This window comes from Poecilia reticulata, chromosome 2 (assembly GCF_904066995.2).
Source record: "Poecilia reticulata chromosome 2, P_reticulata-male-v2, whole genome shotgun sequence".
NCBI classification, from domain to species: Eukaryota; Metazoa; Chordata; class Actinopteri; order Cyprinodontiformes; family Poeciliidae; genus Poecilia; species Poecilia reticulata.
In genome coordinates, this window is record NC_088831.1 from 18,779,132 (window position 1) to 18,794,301 (window position 15,170).

At 38.9% G+C, this 15,170-nt stretch overlaps 1 protein-coding gene across 1 annotated transcript in view; it reads left to right on the forward strand.

Annotated features, from left to right (window-relative positions):
* dusp19a (dual specificity phosphatase 19a) overlaps positions 1-8,820 on the forward strand; it is a 9,342-nt gene extending 522 nt beyond the window's left edge. The window contains exons 2-5 of the mRNA XM_008437033.3: positions 2,007-2,247; positions 2,958-3,004; positions 3,906-4,058; positions 8,270-8,820. Coding sequence (XP_008435255.1) covers positions 2,025-2,247; positions 2,958-3,004; positions 3,906-4,058; positions 8,270-8,476 — 630 coding nt within the window. The 5' untranslated portion in view covers positions 2,007-2,024 and the 3' untranslated portion in view covers positions 8,477-8,820. The remainder of the gene's footprint in view (positions 1-2,006; positions 2,248-2,957; positions 3,005-3,905; positions 4,059-8,269) is intronic.
* Positions 8,821-15,170: the final 6,350 nt, after the last annotated feature.

Genomic DNA, 15,170 nt, shown 5'->3' on the forward strand with positions numbered 1-15,170 from the left:
CTGAGAAATGTGGATTTAAATCAGACATCACACGACTGGACAGGCATCTCATAAAATTATAATAATAAAAGAATAAAAATTAAAAGTCAGATTTAGGGATGTAAACAATTTTAAAAAGTATAAATTTACCATCCAAAATGAGAAGTTTACATTCTAAAAATGTGTTCTTTGGGCTGAATGAGTATCTGAGCAACAAAATAAATAAATAACAATTATGTACATAGCTTTAATTTAGAATGTTAATTAATGTTCAGTTAATTTACCAGCACCAGAAATGACTGATAATCACAGTAAGCCAGAAACGAACAGCAAAAAGTAACAAAAACCAGATCGACACAGAAGCACATCAAGATAAAAGCTAAAAATCAATAAATATGTTACTTGAATTACATTAAAATGAAAGTATTCTCTATGAATTTTGCCTAAGATAATTCCTACCTGACTGTATTCAGGCCTGGGGACATTCAGTCCATCATTGACCAGCCGCAAAGATCTTAATATCTTTAATTTTACAACTGGAGACCCAGTGAAATGATGACAGGACGACTGTGAGACGTTCTGTTTCCCCGATTGTGTTGCACTGCAGCTGATATGTATTTTTACTGTCCGTATCTCTTATGTTTAATGTACAAAATGTTCAATGCTGTTGCCTATTTTTCTACATCCTAAATTTGACAAGAATGACTTAATTTTAGAAGCTGGTTTAAAATAAAACTAGATGTCGCTGTTGAGATTTAGCTTTGAGCCCTTAACTACACCTGGGTTTATGACGCTTTTACGCACTGTTGAGTCTTTCTGAGGTTGTGTGTCTTTTTTTTTTTACAGTAAGCTAAAGGAAACCCTGGCCTATCCACTGTCTGTGTAAAGAGTTGTGCCATATAGTTTGGTGATAAATGCCAAATTGAACATTTAAAGGAGTTCATTAAAAACTGCTGCTTACTGGTCTAAAGTGTGTAGTTGTGTTTTTCTCATGTGGTCTTTGCTTTGAAAACGTAATGAGCATTTGACTCACAATTAGACGTTTATTTGACAGCTTAGGCTTTTGGTGACTGGACTTAAACGAAGCTATTCAGAAAGAAGGTGACAACACCATTAGAGCATCAATACTAAATCATCTAAACTGACTCCAGCGCTCAAAATAGACGGGTAAATGCACTCTGAAAAATGTAATTATCTTGTGTAATTGGTCCAGTGAATGATGCATAATTAAGTTGATGAAGTGTGGGGCAATTATCTTCTCTGGCTTTCCTTTACTACTTTGCGGCGGTCAAACCATGTGGTTCTACAGCGACTTCATATTCGTTATGTCAGAGCATCGCTGTTTTAATTCGGGCTCCTGTGCATTACCTTGAAGTTGAAATATTATACCATTATCAACATATGACTTGAAAACGGTCTCAAAACAACAACATTGTCATTTACAGCTATAATTTCAGCGACTATTTGTTATCCAGCAAAATTTATTATGGCAGATTTCTTGGGATACATCAGTAAATATAGATTACTCTGCAATATTGGATATTGATATCGATATCGACCCAATTTTTCACATCAATGTATGAACCAATCAACCAAGTTTATTGATGTAAACTTGTTGCTGAAGTTTACATCAACAAACTTCAGCAACAAGGCATTTCAAAGAGCTTTGCATCATGAAAACACAGAAATACAAAGTCCTAACAGTCAATGATGAAGCTTTTCATTTTGAAAAGCTCCATCGTTACACATCATATTTCACTGATTATGTTTCAATAGCAACTCTAAACAGCTGAGTTTTTAGTCTAGATTTAAATGAACTCAGTGTTTCAGCTGTTTTTCAGTTTTCTGGAAGTTTGTTTCAGATTCGTGGTGCATAGAAGCTGAATGCTGCTTGTCCTTGTTTGACTCTGGTTGTGGGGATGCAGAGCGAGCAGAACCAGATCAGCGCATCTCCATTAAACGTCGATATGATGACGTCGTGGTAATGCTGTCGAGGCAGTTTCTCACCGACGTTCCCGTCTTCTCAGGTTTGGTAAAGTTTGGCCATGCAGTCGTTGACTCAGGAGATTCGGAGCTTCTCCCGGACTCGCCTGCGGAAGCAGTGCACCCGTGTGACGTCGCTGAGTGGCCGACGCATCATCGAGACCTGGAAGGGTTCGACGATTACTGTGGTCGAAGACCCTGTCCCGCCAGAGAAGATGCTGGGCTACGTCCCCGATACGTCCTGGGACCTGCAGGTCGGCTCTGTAAAGCCATACCTGCTTCTGGGTGAGAGTGGGAGAGACAGACAAACACCCACTCAGCAAATGTTACGTTACGTTATGTTACCAAGTCAAGTTTATTTGTGCATCACGAAAGAGCAAGTTTCATTGGCAAATGATTTCAATTATTATAAGACATTTTTACCATGTTAAAAGTGAAATAATCTACCAGTGGAACTAGTACTTTTTCATCAGAGTTAATAAATTATTCACTTATAACAAGTTGAAAAGTTGCTTGTAAGTTAGTTTCGTCTTATTTCAAGTGTACTGAGATATTTGCGCTAGAAACCAGACAAAAGTACTTGGTAAGATTTAGTGTTTTTGCAGAGCGTCAGTATATGATTGCTCGTTTTTATAACTCATTCCTGTTTTTAACGTAGTATTTTAGGTTCAGCCGTTGTTTGGGTTTACTTCTACCCTGGTCAGCAGTCGGGTTCACCTCCTTTCCCTGCCTTGGCCTCGATGTCACTTTCAGTCCACTACCACGACCTCCCGGACCAGGGCAGCCTGTAACACGAGTGCAGAGGTGGGGGTGGACTGGAGGAGACATGACCCCTGAGGACATACATGTGGAAGCTGGATGAACCTTTGACCTGCATTAAGTCCAGCGTACCGAACGGATCCTCGTTTGGGTCCAACTCCCTCCAAGACACACGGAAAAGTCTGGAACTAGAGGCGTCTAATTGACTCACTGTGTGTGTTTGTGTGTGTGAGCAGGTTCCCAGGATGCTGCGCACGACTTTGGCACCCTAAGAAAACACAAGGTGAGCAGATCAGGCCGGGTCTTACAAGACTCCAGCCTGTTGTGAACTGAGCATTGGGCAACAGTTTTGGGTTGGCCATCTTTTTGTTGTCTTCCACATTTGCAGATAAATATTCATATAAAGCACCTTAAAGAAGTATTCCTACCCATCAAAGCTTTCTACATTTTGTCACATCGGAACCACAAACTTTGGTTTATTTTAGAGGTATTTTATGAGGCAGAGCAACACGAAGTAGTGAATGTCTGTAAAAGGGAAGAAAAAAACAAAGCAAGGTTTTCAACATAAAAATAGGACAAGGGTGATGTGAATATTGTCACCTTCCTAAAACAATAGCCTACGCACCCTTTTTTTTTTTTTTTTTTTTTAAGTTTTTCAGTAAGATATACTAGCTTATTTTAAGTAAACAATTCCTTAATATTGATGAAAAAGTACCACTTCCACTGGCAGATTATTTCACTTATGACAAGATGTTTTTCTCATGTTACAAGTGAAATAATCTGCCAGCGGAACTAAAACTTTTTCACCAATATGAAGAATTATTTACCTAAAACAAGCTTCTATATCTTGCTGAAAATCTACTTGTAAGTTAGTTTTGTCTTATTTCAAGCCCACTAAGATATTTGCACTAGAAACTGAACCAACTTTACTCTGTAATAAGTTGTTTCCACTTGTTCAGTTGCTCTTCAGGGTTTAAAAGATTCACAGAGGCGTCTTAACGTCGCTGCCCCATCAACATTGTACCCTGTAAATATCATTTTCTCAAGAGCTGTTAACCGAAGACAAGCACAGTGTAGTTACACACTCAGTGTGTTTATATGCAGCCTGAATGCCTCCCATTCAGACCGTCCATCCGTGCGTGCCACACACTTCGGTCCACCAGTCAGCCGTTCTTCCTCCTCAGGTTTCCCACATCCTGAACGTGGCGTTCGGCGTGGAGAACGTGTTTCCGGACCTGTTCATCTACCGGACCGTCAGCATCCTGGACCACCCTGACGCCGACCTGCTGCAGTACATGCAGGACTGCTGCGACTTCATCCAGCAGGCTCACAGAGAGGTAGTGCCTCCGTCGTCGGGAGATTTCCTCCGTGGCAACGTGTCAAAGTGCTGCGAATGAATTCTACCCCCGTCAGCTGACCTCAGTTTAATCTGCATTTGCAAAACTGATAACATCGCAGAGATATCGAATGACCAGATGGATTTAAAAGCTACTGCAACGTAAGGCGAAGAACTTTAGACTGTACTTTCAATCTAAAGTACAAAGAACTTGACCTCAACAAACAAAAGTTGAATCAGCTGATAGGTTAAATAGATTCTTTTCAGTCCCACGGAAGATAAAAGTTCTTTGTCCGACCAAAATTAAGAACAGTTTTGTGTTATTTAGAAACCACGCTCCTTAGATTTTTCACATTTTGTCACAATATAAGCAGAATCTATCATAATTATGAAACAGGAGGAAAATGAATCACCTTTCACAGCTGCAGATCTTTCTGGGGATGTTTCTGCTGGCTTTCTGGAGACTGAAATCTTTGCCCGTTCTTCTTTGCATTCCTAATGGAGAGAGTGTATAAAACGTCTCTGCTCAAGTCTTGCCACAGATTTTCAAGTCTGTACTTTGACTGGGCCATCCTGTGCTTTGATTTACACCATCATAGTTCTGGTTATGTTTAGGTTCTCCGGTCTTTTGGAGCCTCTAGCAGTTTTTCTTCCAGGATTGTTCTTCCATCACTATGTTCCACCAGCTGCGTCTCCATTCACTATATGATGGCGTAATTTGACATTTCGAAAATAAATTTACTTAATGGAAATGCTCCACTTTTAAAAAGACCTCATTTTTTATAAAAAGTTTTTGACCTCACCTTCTTCAAATCAGATAACATTTGTGCTTCGTTTGTACAGCAATAATTTTCATTTTTGCTGCTATCGTTTCAAAGTTTCAAAGAAATGTTTCCAGGGGTCATGAAAGGTCAACCTCCCCCTCACCCCCCACCTTCTTCAGATCAGATTAAATTGGTGTTTGTGCAACTATGTTTGTGCAGCAAAAACTTTTGTTGGTGCTGCTTTGGCTTTGAACATATTAACAAAAGTTTAAAGGTCAACCAGCCCCACCAAGTTTACTAAATCAAAATGATGAAGATTTTTGCTGCACAAACGTACCACAAACGTTTGACACCAATTTTGTCTGACTTGCAGAAGGTGAGTTGGGGGCAACTCCACTCAGGTAAAGTTTTGGCATCAGGAAGAAGTTTTTTTTTTTTCCTTTTTTTTTGTAGCTTTGCCAAAATTAGTTTATTTCACAAAACTGTGATGGAAAGACTTTTTTGTTTTTCCTTTTGCAATACAGGTCATGTGATCAAGAACCGGATGCTGCTGGTGATTTTAATTGCGTTTCTTATTTAATGCAAAAACTGCAATTGCGAAATCGCGTCTTTTCTACACCAGCAGAACGTCGACAAGATTTTGCTCCCGTTCATAACGGAAACGCAGCTGGAGACGTTGGTTTCCCACCACACCAGGCATTTTTGCCAAAAACCTTTGATTTTAGCTAAGATCAGAGCGCATTTTCCCTCGTGTTTGCAGTAGCTTAGAAACATTTCCTTGTAACTCTTCCATGAATGCCAGATTTGTGGAGTTCTTCAGTAACTTTTTTAACTTCTCCAAATTGTGCTGTGTTCCTTGGCCGTCATGAAGCCGGTTATTGTCTAACAGCCTCTAACAAACCTCTGCAGCCTTCATGCCGTGCGTTATGAACAGTTTTGTGTTATGACAGACGTCCTGACATCTTTGCCACTTGCTTCCTCTCCTCATTTCCTCTCCTCTTTTTCAGCTCTGAATAATAGATGTTTAGTTTTGTTGATGTTTTATTAAACAGCCTCTAGATCAGATCTCGGTGACATACAAGCTTTTAGCAGCGGAGCCTGGGCCTCACCTTAACACGACACCACACACACACGCACGCACGCACGCACGCACACACACACACACGCGCACACACACACACACACACACACACACACACACACACACACACACACACACACACACACACACACTCACTCACTCACAGAGTGATTACTCAGTCATTAGAGGTGTCTGATTACAGGAAGTGTGTGTATGAATTCCTGGTGATGATATGGTTCTGTGGATGGATGTGTGTGTGTGTGTGTGTGTTTGGTAATTCCAGCCCTGATAACCAAACTGATTCATTTACTTTGAAATGCAGGCTCAGATTACCCAGCAGGCCACCTGGCTGATCATGACCAATAGATATTGATGTTGCTATGACAACCGCAAACATCTGATTGCTGAAGGACAGACAGGAAAAGTATAACAGATACGCAAAAGGTGCAACTTTTAAATTGCATTTATTGATTTTTCCCTCCCCCCAGCAGATTTTGAAGCTCATATTTGATATCCAGATGCAACTTGTTGTTTTTATTGTTTTGTAAGAAAAGATCTAGATATACTTTTTTCTTAACTCATTTATTCTTTTGCATACTTTCCTCACCATTTAACCAAAAGTTTCAAAGTTAACTTTTTCTACTGGCTGTATTTCTAAATAATTTTGGATCGTTTCATTCGTTTATCCAGCGCTCGCCTGCTGCCCGCCCTGCCTCTCGCCGGGCGGTGTAAAGCGTTCTTTTGATGGAACATGCGGGCTGTAATAGAGAAGCTAATGACTTCCTAAAGACACAAACAAACAAGCTGTTTAGTTCGGCTCAAAGAGCCAAAGTCACAGCAGCAGGAGCACAGAGCCAACGTGTGGTCAAATAATGCCACTGCAGCGGATGTTTGAAATCCAGCAGCTTCGACTTCCATCTGGTTATCAGGTCCTTATTGTTTTCAAAACTATTGATTTATCGATATATAAAAAGAAACCGAAACATTGACTCGAGGAATGCTGGTCATTGCAGACAATTTCATGTGTTTCTAGAAAACAAGACCTTTACTTTTTTCCTAACTTTTGTTGTACAGAAACATTTATTTATGTGGTACTTAACTTAAGTCCCAACCAAGTAGTATAATTTGACACAAAACTTCTCTCTTACGCTGGCTTTTTTGTCCCGGCCAGAAGCAAACTATTAGCTAAATAAAGAACTAAATGAATCCATCAGGAACTAAAACAAAACAGCAGCTTTCCTCCGCATCTTCACGAAGTCATTGTGTAGAACAACTTAGTTTAAACAAAATAGCCTTTCAATGATAACTAAAGTTGTGCATTTCTGGTATAAACACGAGAATTTTTGTTTCAGGTGATTCAAAACGACTATGAATAAAGTAAATAAGAAGGGAATCAGAATTTGCATCAATGTTTTGGCTTATGTAGATATTAATAACTATGATTAATAATTAACTTTTAATCAAATTATTAATAAGGTGTTAACTAGCAGAATCAGGAGAACCATTTCAGTGTACCTGAAATCATTCGCCAAAAAATGCCAGACTCTCAAGAAGGAATAAATTCAATAGTACTGGACAGCAGATACATCAGCGCCAGACAGCAGATACAGCAGCGCCACACGGAGGGTGATTGACAGCGCTAAGAACCTCCTCCTGGCTCTGATTGGTTGTTGGGAGCAGTGGTTGAAAACAGAGGTTGATTTTTATTCACTACTGTCTGGTACCATCCTGTCACAACAGTTTCAACAAATGTGTCAAAAAATATTTTTAATGAAAGTTACATATTGAAGCTTTGGAGACTAAATTATTAGTAATGGCATAATGTTAAAAAAACAAGGCAGTTGTTTATCGCAGAGCAGCGTGACCCCCAAATGTGAGACTGATTTGTCTGCGTGACTTGAGAGAACAAGACACATAAAGCAGCTGAGCTGTTAGAGCTACAAAGAGACACGGAGTCATGGATGCACGGTTTGGCTGAGCCATTAGAGCTAAACACAGGAGATGTGCTAAGCTAACCTAAGCAAACGCATGTGTTGTGAATCTGCGCCTCCAGTGGCGACCCCAGGGAAAGGCGGGACTTATTGCAATCTTGGTGTTATGTGACTTTTGTGACATAACCCAAAATGTCACAAAAGTTTGTTAGAGTTGTGACATAACTGATTGGACTGCTGGAAAATGTGATCCGATCGATTTGCTTGAGGAAAGTCCAGCAGTGCCAAGTACAGAACCTTGAGGCACACCACAAGTCAGTCGTGTTAAAGACCAGTAGTGATGATCAAGTACTTTAGAGCTTTGAATTAGTAATTTTTTTCTGGGCTTCAAGTTTAATCGGTCGTTGGTCTCAGTTGTGATGTGATTGTGTTTCAGAAAAGCGTTGTGCTGGTCCATTGTAATGCCGGTGTGTCCCGCGCCCCGGCTGTCGTCATCGGCTACCTGATGTCATGTGACGGACTGTCCTTTGAAGACGCGCTCTCATTGGTGAAGTCCGCCCGGCCGGCCTCCTCTCCTAACCCCGGCTTCCTGGAACAGCTGAGGAACTACAAACTGCCTACGATGAACGGGTCTAAAGACTGAAGGCAGAGTCTGGCGAAGGTCATGCAGTCTGACGAGAAATCTCTGCGATTGTAATAAAACATTGTAAAGAAACGCTTAAACATTTCTTCTGTGTAGATTCGTTTTTATTGGTGCAGGAATACATTAGAGAGTTTGCAGGAAATGTTAGATACCAACCATCAGAGTGAAATTAGGTCTGAGAATAACTGCAACTATCAAAACTTCCTGTTTGATTTCTATTTATTTTCTGTGTTGTATGCCTTTTTGTGAATTTTAGATTTCAAAATGTTCTTCACGAGCTTCTTACCAGCAATAAGATCTCTCTTGCTGATGTTTTTTTCCATATTAAAGCTACTATCCAATGATGTATTTCTTTTTTACTGGCAAAATCAGATCAATAATAACAAAGTTTACGATGAGTAGAAATGAATTGAGCTTAATACAGTTCATCCACACAACATACATTCACACCAGATGTATGGATAGACATCTCGAAGGCACATTACAAGACAAAAACATAAACTCAGTTCAAGTCAATCAGACACACTCCAATGTAATCCTTGTCATAATGTTAAACTCCATTTATTATCTCATTTAATACTTTCTGTGTTAAAGGTTCAGTATAATCTGTTTTCCATACATATAATGGCATTAGTAGCACAATTAAGTAACTATGTTACCTTCAGTTGTTACTTATATCAAGTATGACTTAGTAATTTAATGCCTTGAAATTGGGCCTCTGTCTCTTTAAGAACTCCTGCTCTTTCCGAAACTCCATCTTCAGGAAGTCATCACAACTTTGCTCCTCTATTAACCCTTTAACAACATTTTTACCAGTGTTGCTCTAAGAAGTATCTCCTTTAATGAACTCAGCAGATGCTCAGCTCCACCAGGTGTTTGCTAATTGCTGCTGACTAGTCTGAAGGAGCAGAGTGGGGGAGCTGTGGGCTCTGTGAGGTGGAAGCTTGAAACCTGCAGCTCAGAGGAGGAGCTTCAACCTCAAAACTCCTGGATCCACACGGACATTTTGCACAGCTGAATGGTTGCCATGGAGATTAATGGATCTCTCAAACATGCATGAAAGAATCAAGGCAACACCCCAGGTATGTTTTTGATGGAGGAATAACGTTATAACACAATGTAAAGAGCAAAAAGTCAATTTTACATAATACTGCCCCTTTAAAGAGAAATAAAAATCCAACATATACACTACAGCCAAATTCACTTTGGTGTGAGGATTGGTCAAATCTGAATTAATGAGATTTGTTTTTACTCTTTCCTCTCTGTTGATGATGAGGATGCCATAAGATGATCCCCCACATCGCCTTTATTTGGCTTCTGAAGCAAGCCAAATGAGTGAAGGGAGTTGAATACAACAGATAATAAAATAGCATTTTTGTTACAAATGTGCCTAAAAATTTGTCAGTATTCCACTAATGTCGGAAAAAACACAAATTCGCGATTGTGGAGTTTCTTTCACACAAGAAATGCAACTACAATTTGAAAAGTTTGTTCACGTGATAAGCCATTAAAAAACACGTAGCACTATGAGCTCCAACTACTTCATGTGACTCATGTTGCGAGAAAAGTGATTCCATTGCAGTTTGTGATACAAACCGATTTTCATATTGAGTGAATTTATTTTTGTTAATTTCAAGTCGTGCAATTTTATGGTTAATGGAAACGCAGCTATTGAAACAGATCTGTGTGATGCACACACAAACAAACACATCCTCGTGCAGCGTTTAGAGAGAGAGACAGAGCGAGCGAGCGAGAGGCAAACACAAAGCTACTCTAAGTAGCATGTGGACAGCAGCAGAAGGAGCATGTCTTTTTATCATCATTCAGAATGCTCTGCTTGTTTGGAGCCTACACCTGACGATGGGCTCCATCTGCTCGGGTCTGAACAGCAACATGGCGGTGACTGTGGCACCCCACCAGAAACCCCCGGTTCAGACAGTGGAAGGTAAGAAAGTCTACCTGTGCTAAAAAGAATGAAACGAAAAAGGAAAACCCAGACCTACTTAATTAACTGGTAACTTTATGAGGGGAAACTATTTTTATAAAATGATTCTTTGTGGACATCATCGCCAAGAATGATTAGGACCTAATTTAGATTTTTTTTTTCTAGTACTCTCTTAATTAGAATTTTTAATTGACATAATAACCAACTTAAGTTTCGTTTATTTTTTGATAAAGCATTGATGTAAAAATCTCTTCAAAATGAATCAACTTGGCCCTCACCTCTGCTCACGTCGCTCTCCTTGTTTCCTGAAAAGCCTTTCGGCAAACAAACACCTGAATGTATTAGTCAAACACACAGGGACACACTACTCCTGTCGCCCACATGATCGTCTTTAATAGTCTCTTCAGTTTCTGAAGAGCCAATGAACAATCTATGCGCGGTTGACCAATCAGAAAGCGGCTGCTGCCACGAGCGCCTGTTTACAGTAACAAGTGCTGCTTATTGGGCGAACGTGGACAGAGTATAAAGGCAGTTTTGTTAGCATAGAAAATTTAGCTAGCACTCAGTCTGCTCCACTTCTTTTCAAAGTATTTTTTATTCTTCAAATCAGGTGACTCTTTTCAGCCAATGAAACCTGGAGGCCAGGTGGCGAGACCAACCAGGAGCAGGCTCAGCGCTGGGACGTGTGGCGGGAGGAACTGCAAGCTGCGGTAAGAATAGTATTAAATGCACTGAACATTTTCAGAAATGTCTGAATGAAATATTCAGTAATTTTTTTGTCAAAAAACTTTTAGATTTATCTCAGAAACGTTAATAATAATAATAATAATAATAATAATAATAATAATAATAATAATAATAATAATAATAATAATAAGGACATTTCTGTGTTTTAAAAGTTGCACATTTTCAACTTTTGGATATTTTCTGAGTTTCACAAATTGAAAATTTTTGAACTTTTAAACTACTCCTCTTTTTTATATGAAAAATTAGGTTTGACACACAAAGTTGTTGTTACATTGTTTTGCTTTATTGAGGCCAATTTCAGTGTCAGAAACAGCTATGATACAGTAAAATTTTTTGAAGTCATTTTTGATAATATATGGCATGTTCAAAACATCTCAAAGTAACATAAATACTTGATTGTACTATAAAATGGAAACTACACCATGCCCCCCGAACCATTTGTTCAGCTTATCACATATTTTAATGTAGTTTAAGTTTATTTTGTGAAGGCAAAAGGCATAGAAAAAGCTGTGCCACTTCATGAGTTTTGTGTTTTGTTTGAAATGTCAGAAAATGTTGTTTTGAAAAATTGTTTCTCCTGCAGTGAGAGCTGTCACTTACTGACAGCAGCAGGAAGAAAAAAACCTAAAATTTGGAAGAAGTTGCCAAATGCTGTCATCACCTAATATGTATAATTATCCATTTGCATTGTAATAGTTGGTGTCTGTGAAAGTGGATTAAAAATCACTCAATATGTTATGAATATTTTTTGCTTTTAGGCTTTAGATTGGTTGTTTTTGGTATTTAACCCTATAATTCTAAAAGAAATCAGAGTTAAACATAATTGTGTATTAAATGTTTGTACTCATTCTACATTAACAATCTAAAAGGCTCAAAAAGAAATGAAAGAACCAGATTATTTTAGTGATTTATTTTAAGATACCAAAAATATTCCAGCCAAACAGAATCAGCCAGTGGCGGCTTCATGAATGCCTGACTGAAAAGACAAATGAACAAGGGAGAGACCCTAACGTGGTCAACAACGGAGAAGTTTCAGAAAGAGATGAGGAAGCTGAACTGATAACCGCTACTAGATACAGCAGGCTGAGATTATTTGAATGTTTTATAATATCAAAGCTCTCACTGAGACAATTAATAAATTATAACTAAGGAGGAAGTTTGAAAAAAAAAAAAAAGTACTCAAATGGGATGATCCAGACTGGATTAAAACCAGTGACCTGTGGACGCATTAACGATAAAAGCTCCCAGCCCATCACTCCAAAATCCCATCAAAACTCAGCTTCTGTGTCATTATTTGCACATGGAAGCTGGATGTGTCCCGCATGGGTCGAGATCTCTGGACGTCTTCACTCCACAAAGCTCTGAATCAACTTGGGCTGTGATTTGAAGTACAGGCGTCTCAAAGCCATAAGCCAGTGGGAGCTATGGGTCGGGCCTTCCCTGCTGTCAGGACGCTGCTGGGCGTCGTAAAGATGTGCACTCTCACTGGGTATTTCATTTGGGCAGCTCTGAATTTTTGTCGCATCCCCAAGAGAATGGCTATAAAAAGACAAATACAGCAACTCCACAACAGGTACGTTGGCATGACTGTGTTAGGAATGCAACTGTTAATATATAAAAAAACAAATATTTGAGAAATAGGCTGGACTCACTCACTGGACATTTTGTTAGATGTGCCAGTTTTGATGCTCTTCATAACGCAGGTTGTTATGAAAGACGGACACGGTGAGGAACAATACTTTGGCAGGTTGTGGCTTATGATGTTCAGTAAGAGCTAAAGGGTCAAAAAACATATCCCCTGTATCGCTACACTACCTCCAGCAGCCTGAACCATTAATATCATGGAGCCATGCTGTTATGTTCTGACTGCACCATCGGCATGTCGCAGCTGAAATCAAGACTCATTGAATCCGACAACGTTGTTTAAGTCTTTCATTGCCCAGTTTTAGTGAATTTGTGTGAATTGTGGCCTGTGTTTCCTGTTCTCCGTCTACTTCAAAGTTCAATCTGCTGTGGATTCGGAGATCGTGTTCCCCACACCTTGGATGTAACAAGTTCATTATCTAAGCTGTTGTCCGTCGTCCTATCATGTCAAACCAGCTTGACCATCGTCCTTCTCACATAAACAACAGATCTAATAGATCATATACAAAAACAATGTCCTGGAAAACACGATTAAAGCACAAATCACTTTGGTTTTGAGCACAATCCCTCTATCTTTTTAAAGGAATGCTGTTTGGAAAATAATGTCGGCTATAAGCTACATGCGTTAGCGTGTCTGATGGCTTAAAAATGTTGGTAACGCTTTATTTGAAGGGTGTGCATATGACTGATATGACACTGATATGACACATTCATGAAGGAATCTTCATGAATGTTTATGACTGTTGTCATCAAGTGTCATTCACTAAATAATAACACTACTAATACAAAGTTGACACTTTTAATGCAATTTTTTTAAAGGCAAGATGACGTGATGACCCTTCGGATGAAGTACGGAAAAGACTTTTTAGTCTCCCTGCTTTTGTCTAGTTTACATCCTCCCTAGTTTGCTAAAACACATTTTTGGAACCAGCTGTCAGGGAATAAGCGATATTTTTTCCTGCCAATTTATGTTTAATTACTTCCTAGATGGAGTTTAATAATAATTTTCATTGCTATCCTCATTTCCTTCATTGGAATATTTTGATTTCAAAGTGAAATAATTAATGATCGCTTGCAGCAAAGCAAACTGGAAAAGTAATTTAAATCCACACTTTTTCTGGACTGGCCCGTATTAAAGTCAGCTCCTCTAAACCTGAAGACAGAGATCCCGCAGATGTATCGGTGTCCGTCCCAAACACAGGAGTTTACGTGTCTTGGTGTCTCAAGCGAAGGTTAAAGAGGTTGGTGGACAGATAAGGGCTTCGTCTGGACAGATGCCAGCTGCTGTCTGAGAGGAGAGCCACAGAGGAAAGCGCTTGATTTACTGCTTCATTTTGTTAAGATCCTCACCTTGGTCATAAAATATGAATCACTGCCAAAAGAGCAAAGTCCTGGATGCAAATATAAGAATACAATTATTTTTGTGAAAATGCAGATGGTCATTTCCTCAACTGAGATCAGATGAATTTATTAATTAGTTGCGACAAGAGAAAACTTCATCTGCAGTTCACACAAACAAAAAATCCTATTTACCTAAAACTGAACTGGTCTAGATGAAAATTCACTGCAGGTTGGATTGGTCCTTTTAAATGTTTTGCTGTGAGACAATGTTCCGCTGGGCCGATCGGAATATTAATGGATTCATTTAATTAAGAAAATTACAGTACCATCTCCAGTAATTTGACTTTTAATCCTCATCAAAGGTCATCTGTTGTAGCATGACCTCTATCAGGATATAAAACGGGATTTCTACTCCATGAACCAGGTCATCCATCAGTGTCAAGCTTAATGAACAGAGCTGGTAAAAATGGCATCAATTATAATAATAATGTAAAATGACCATTTAATTATAAAATGACGCTGAATTTCAATTGTAACATTCACGTTTAGTTATTTTTTTAAAAGTCAAGTGTGAATGAATATGAGTTACCACAACATTTAATTTCCCTTTGGGATCAGTAAAATATTTCTCAATTTCAGTTTGAAATAGCCTTCCTGGAATTTTACTTATTGCACACATTATTAGTAGTTATTTGTAAGAAAATTTGCATAAGATCTTTGACCTCAGTCCTCTTTGAGTGAGCTTAAATCTGTCATGTTGGCTTTTAGTTGGACCTAAAGCCACCTATAGCCAAGAGATAAAGAGCTTTAAAGGGGCAGTATTATGTATTTTCCAGGTACATAGTTCCATTTTGTAGCACAATCAAGTATCTATTTTACCGTTGGTTGCTATAAAAATACTATATATATCAAATATGACTCAAAAGAAATTTGACATCAATATTTAACGCTTTGAAAATGGGCCTCTGTCACTTTAAGAAGCTCCTGCTCTTTCTGAAGCTTCGCCTTCAGGAAATC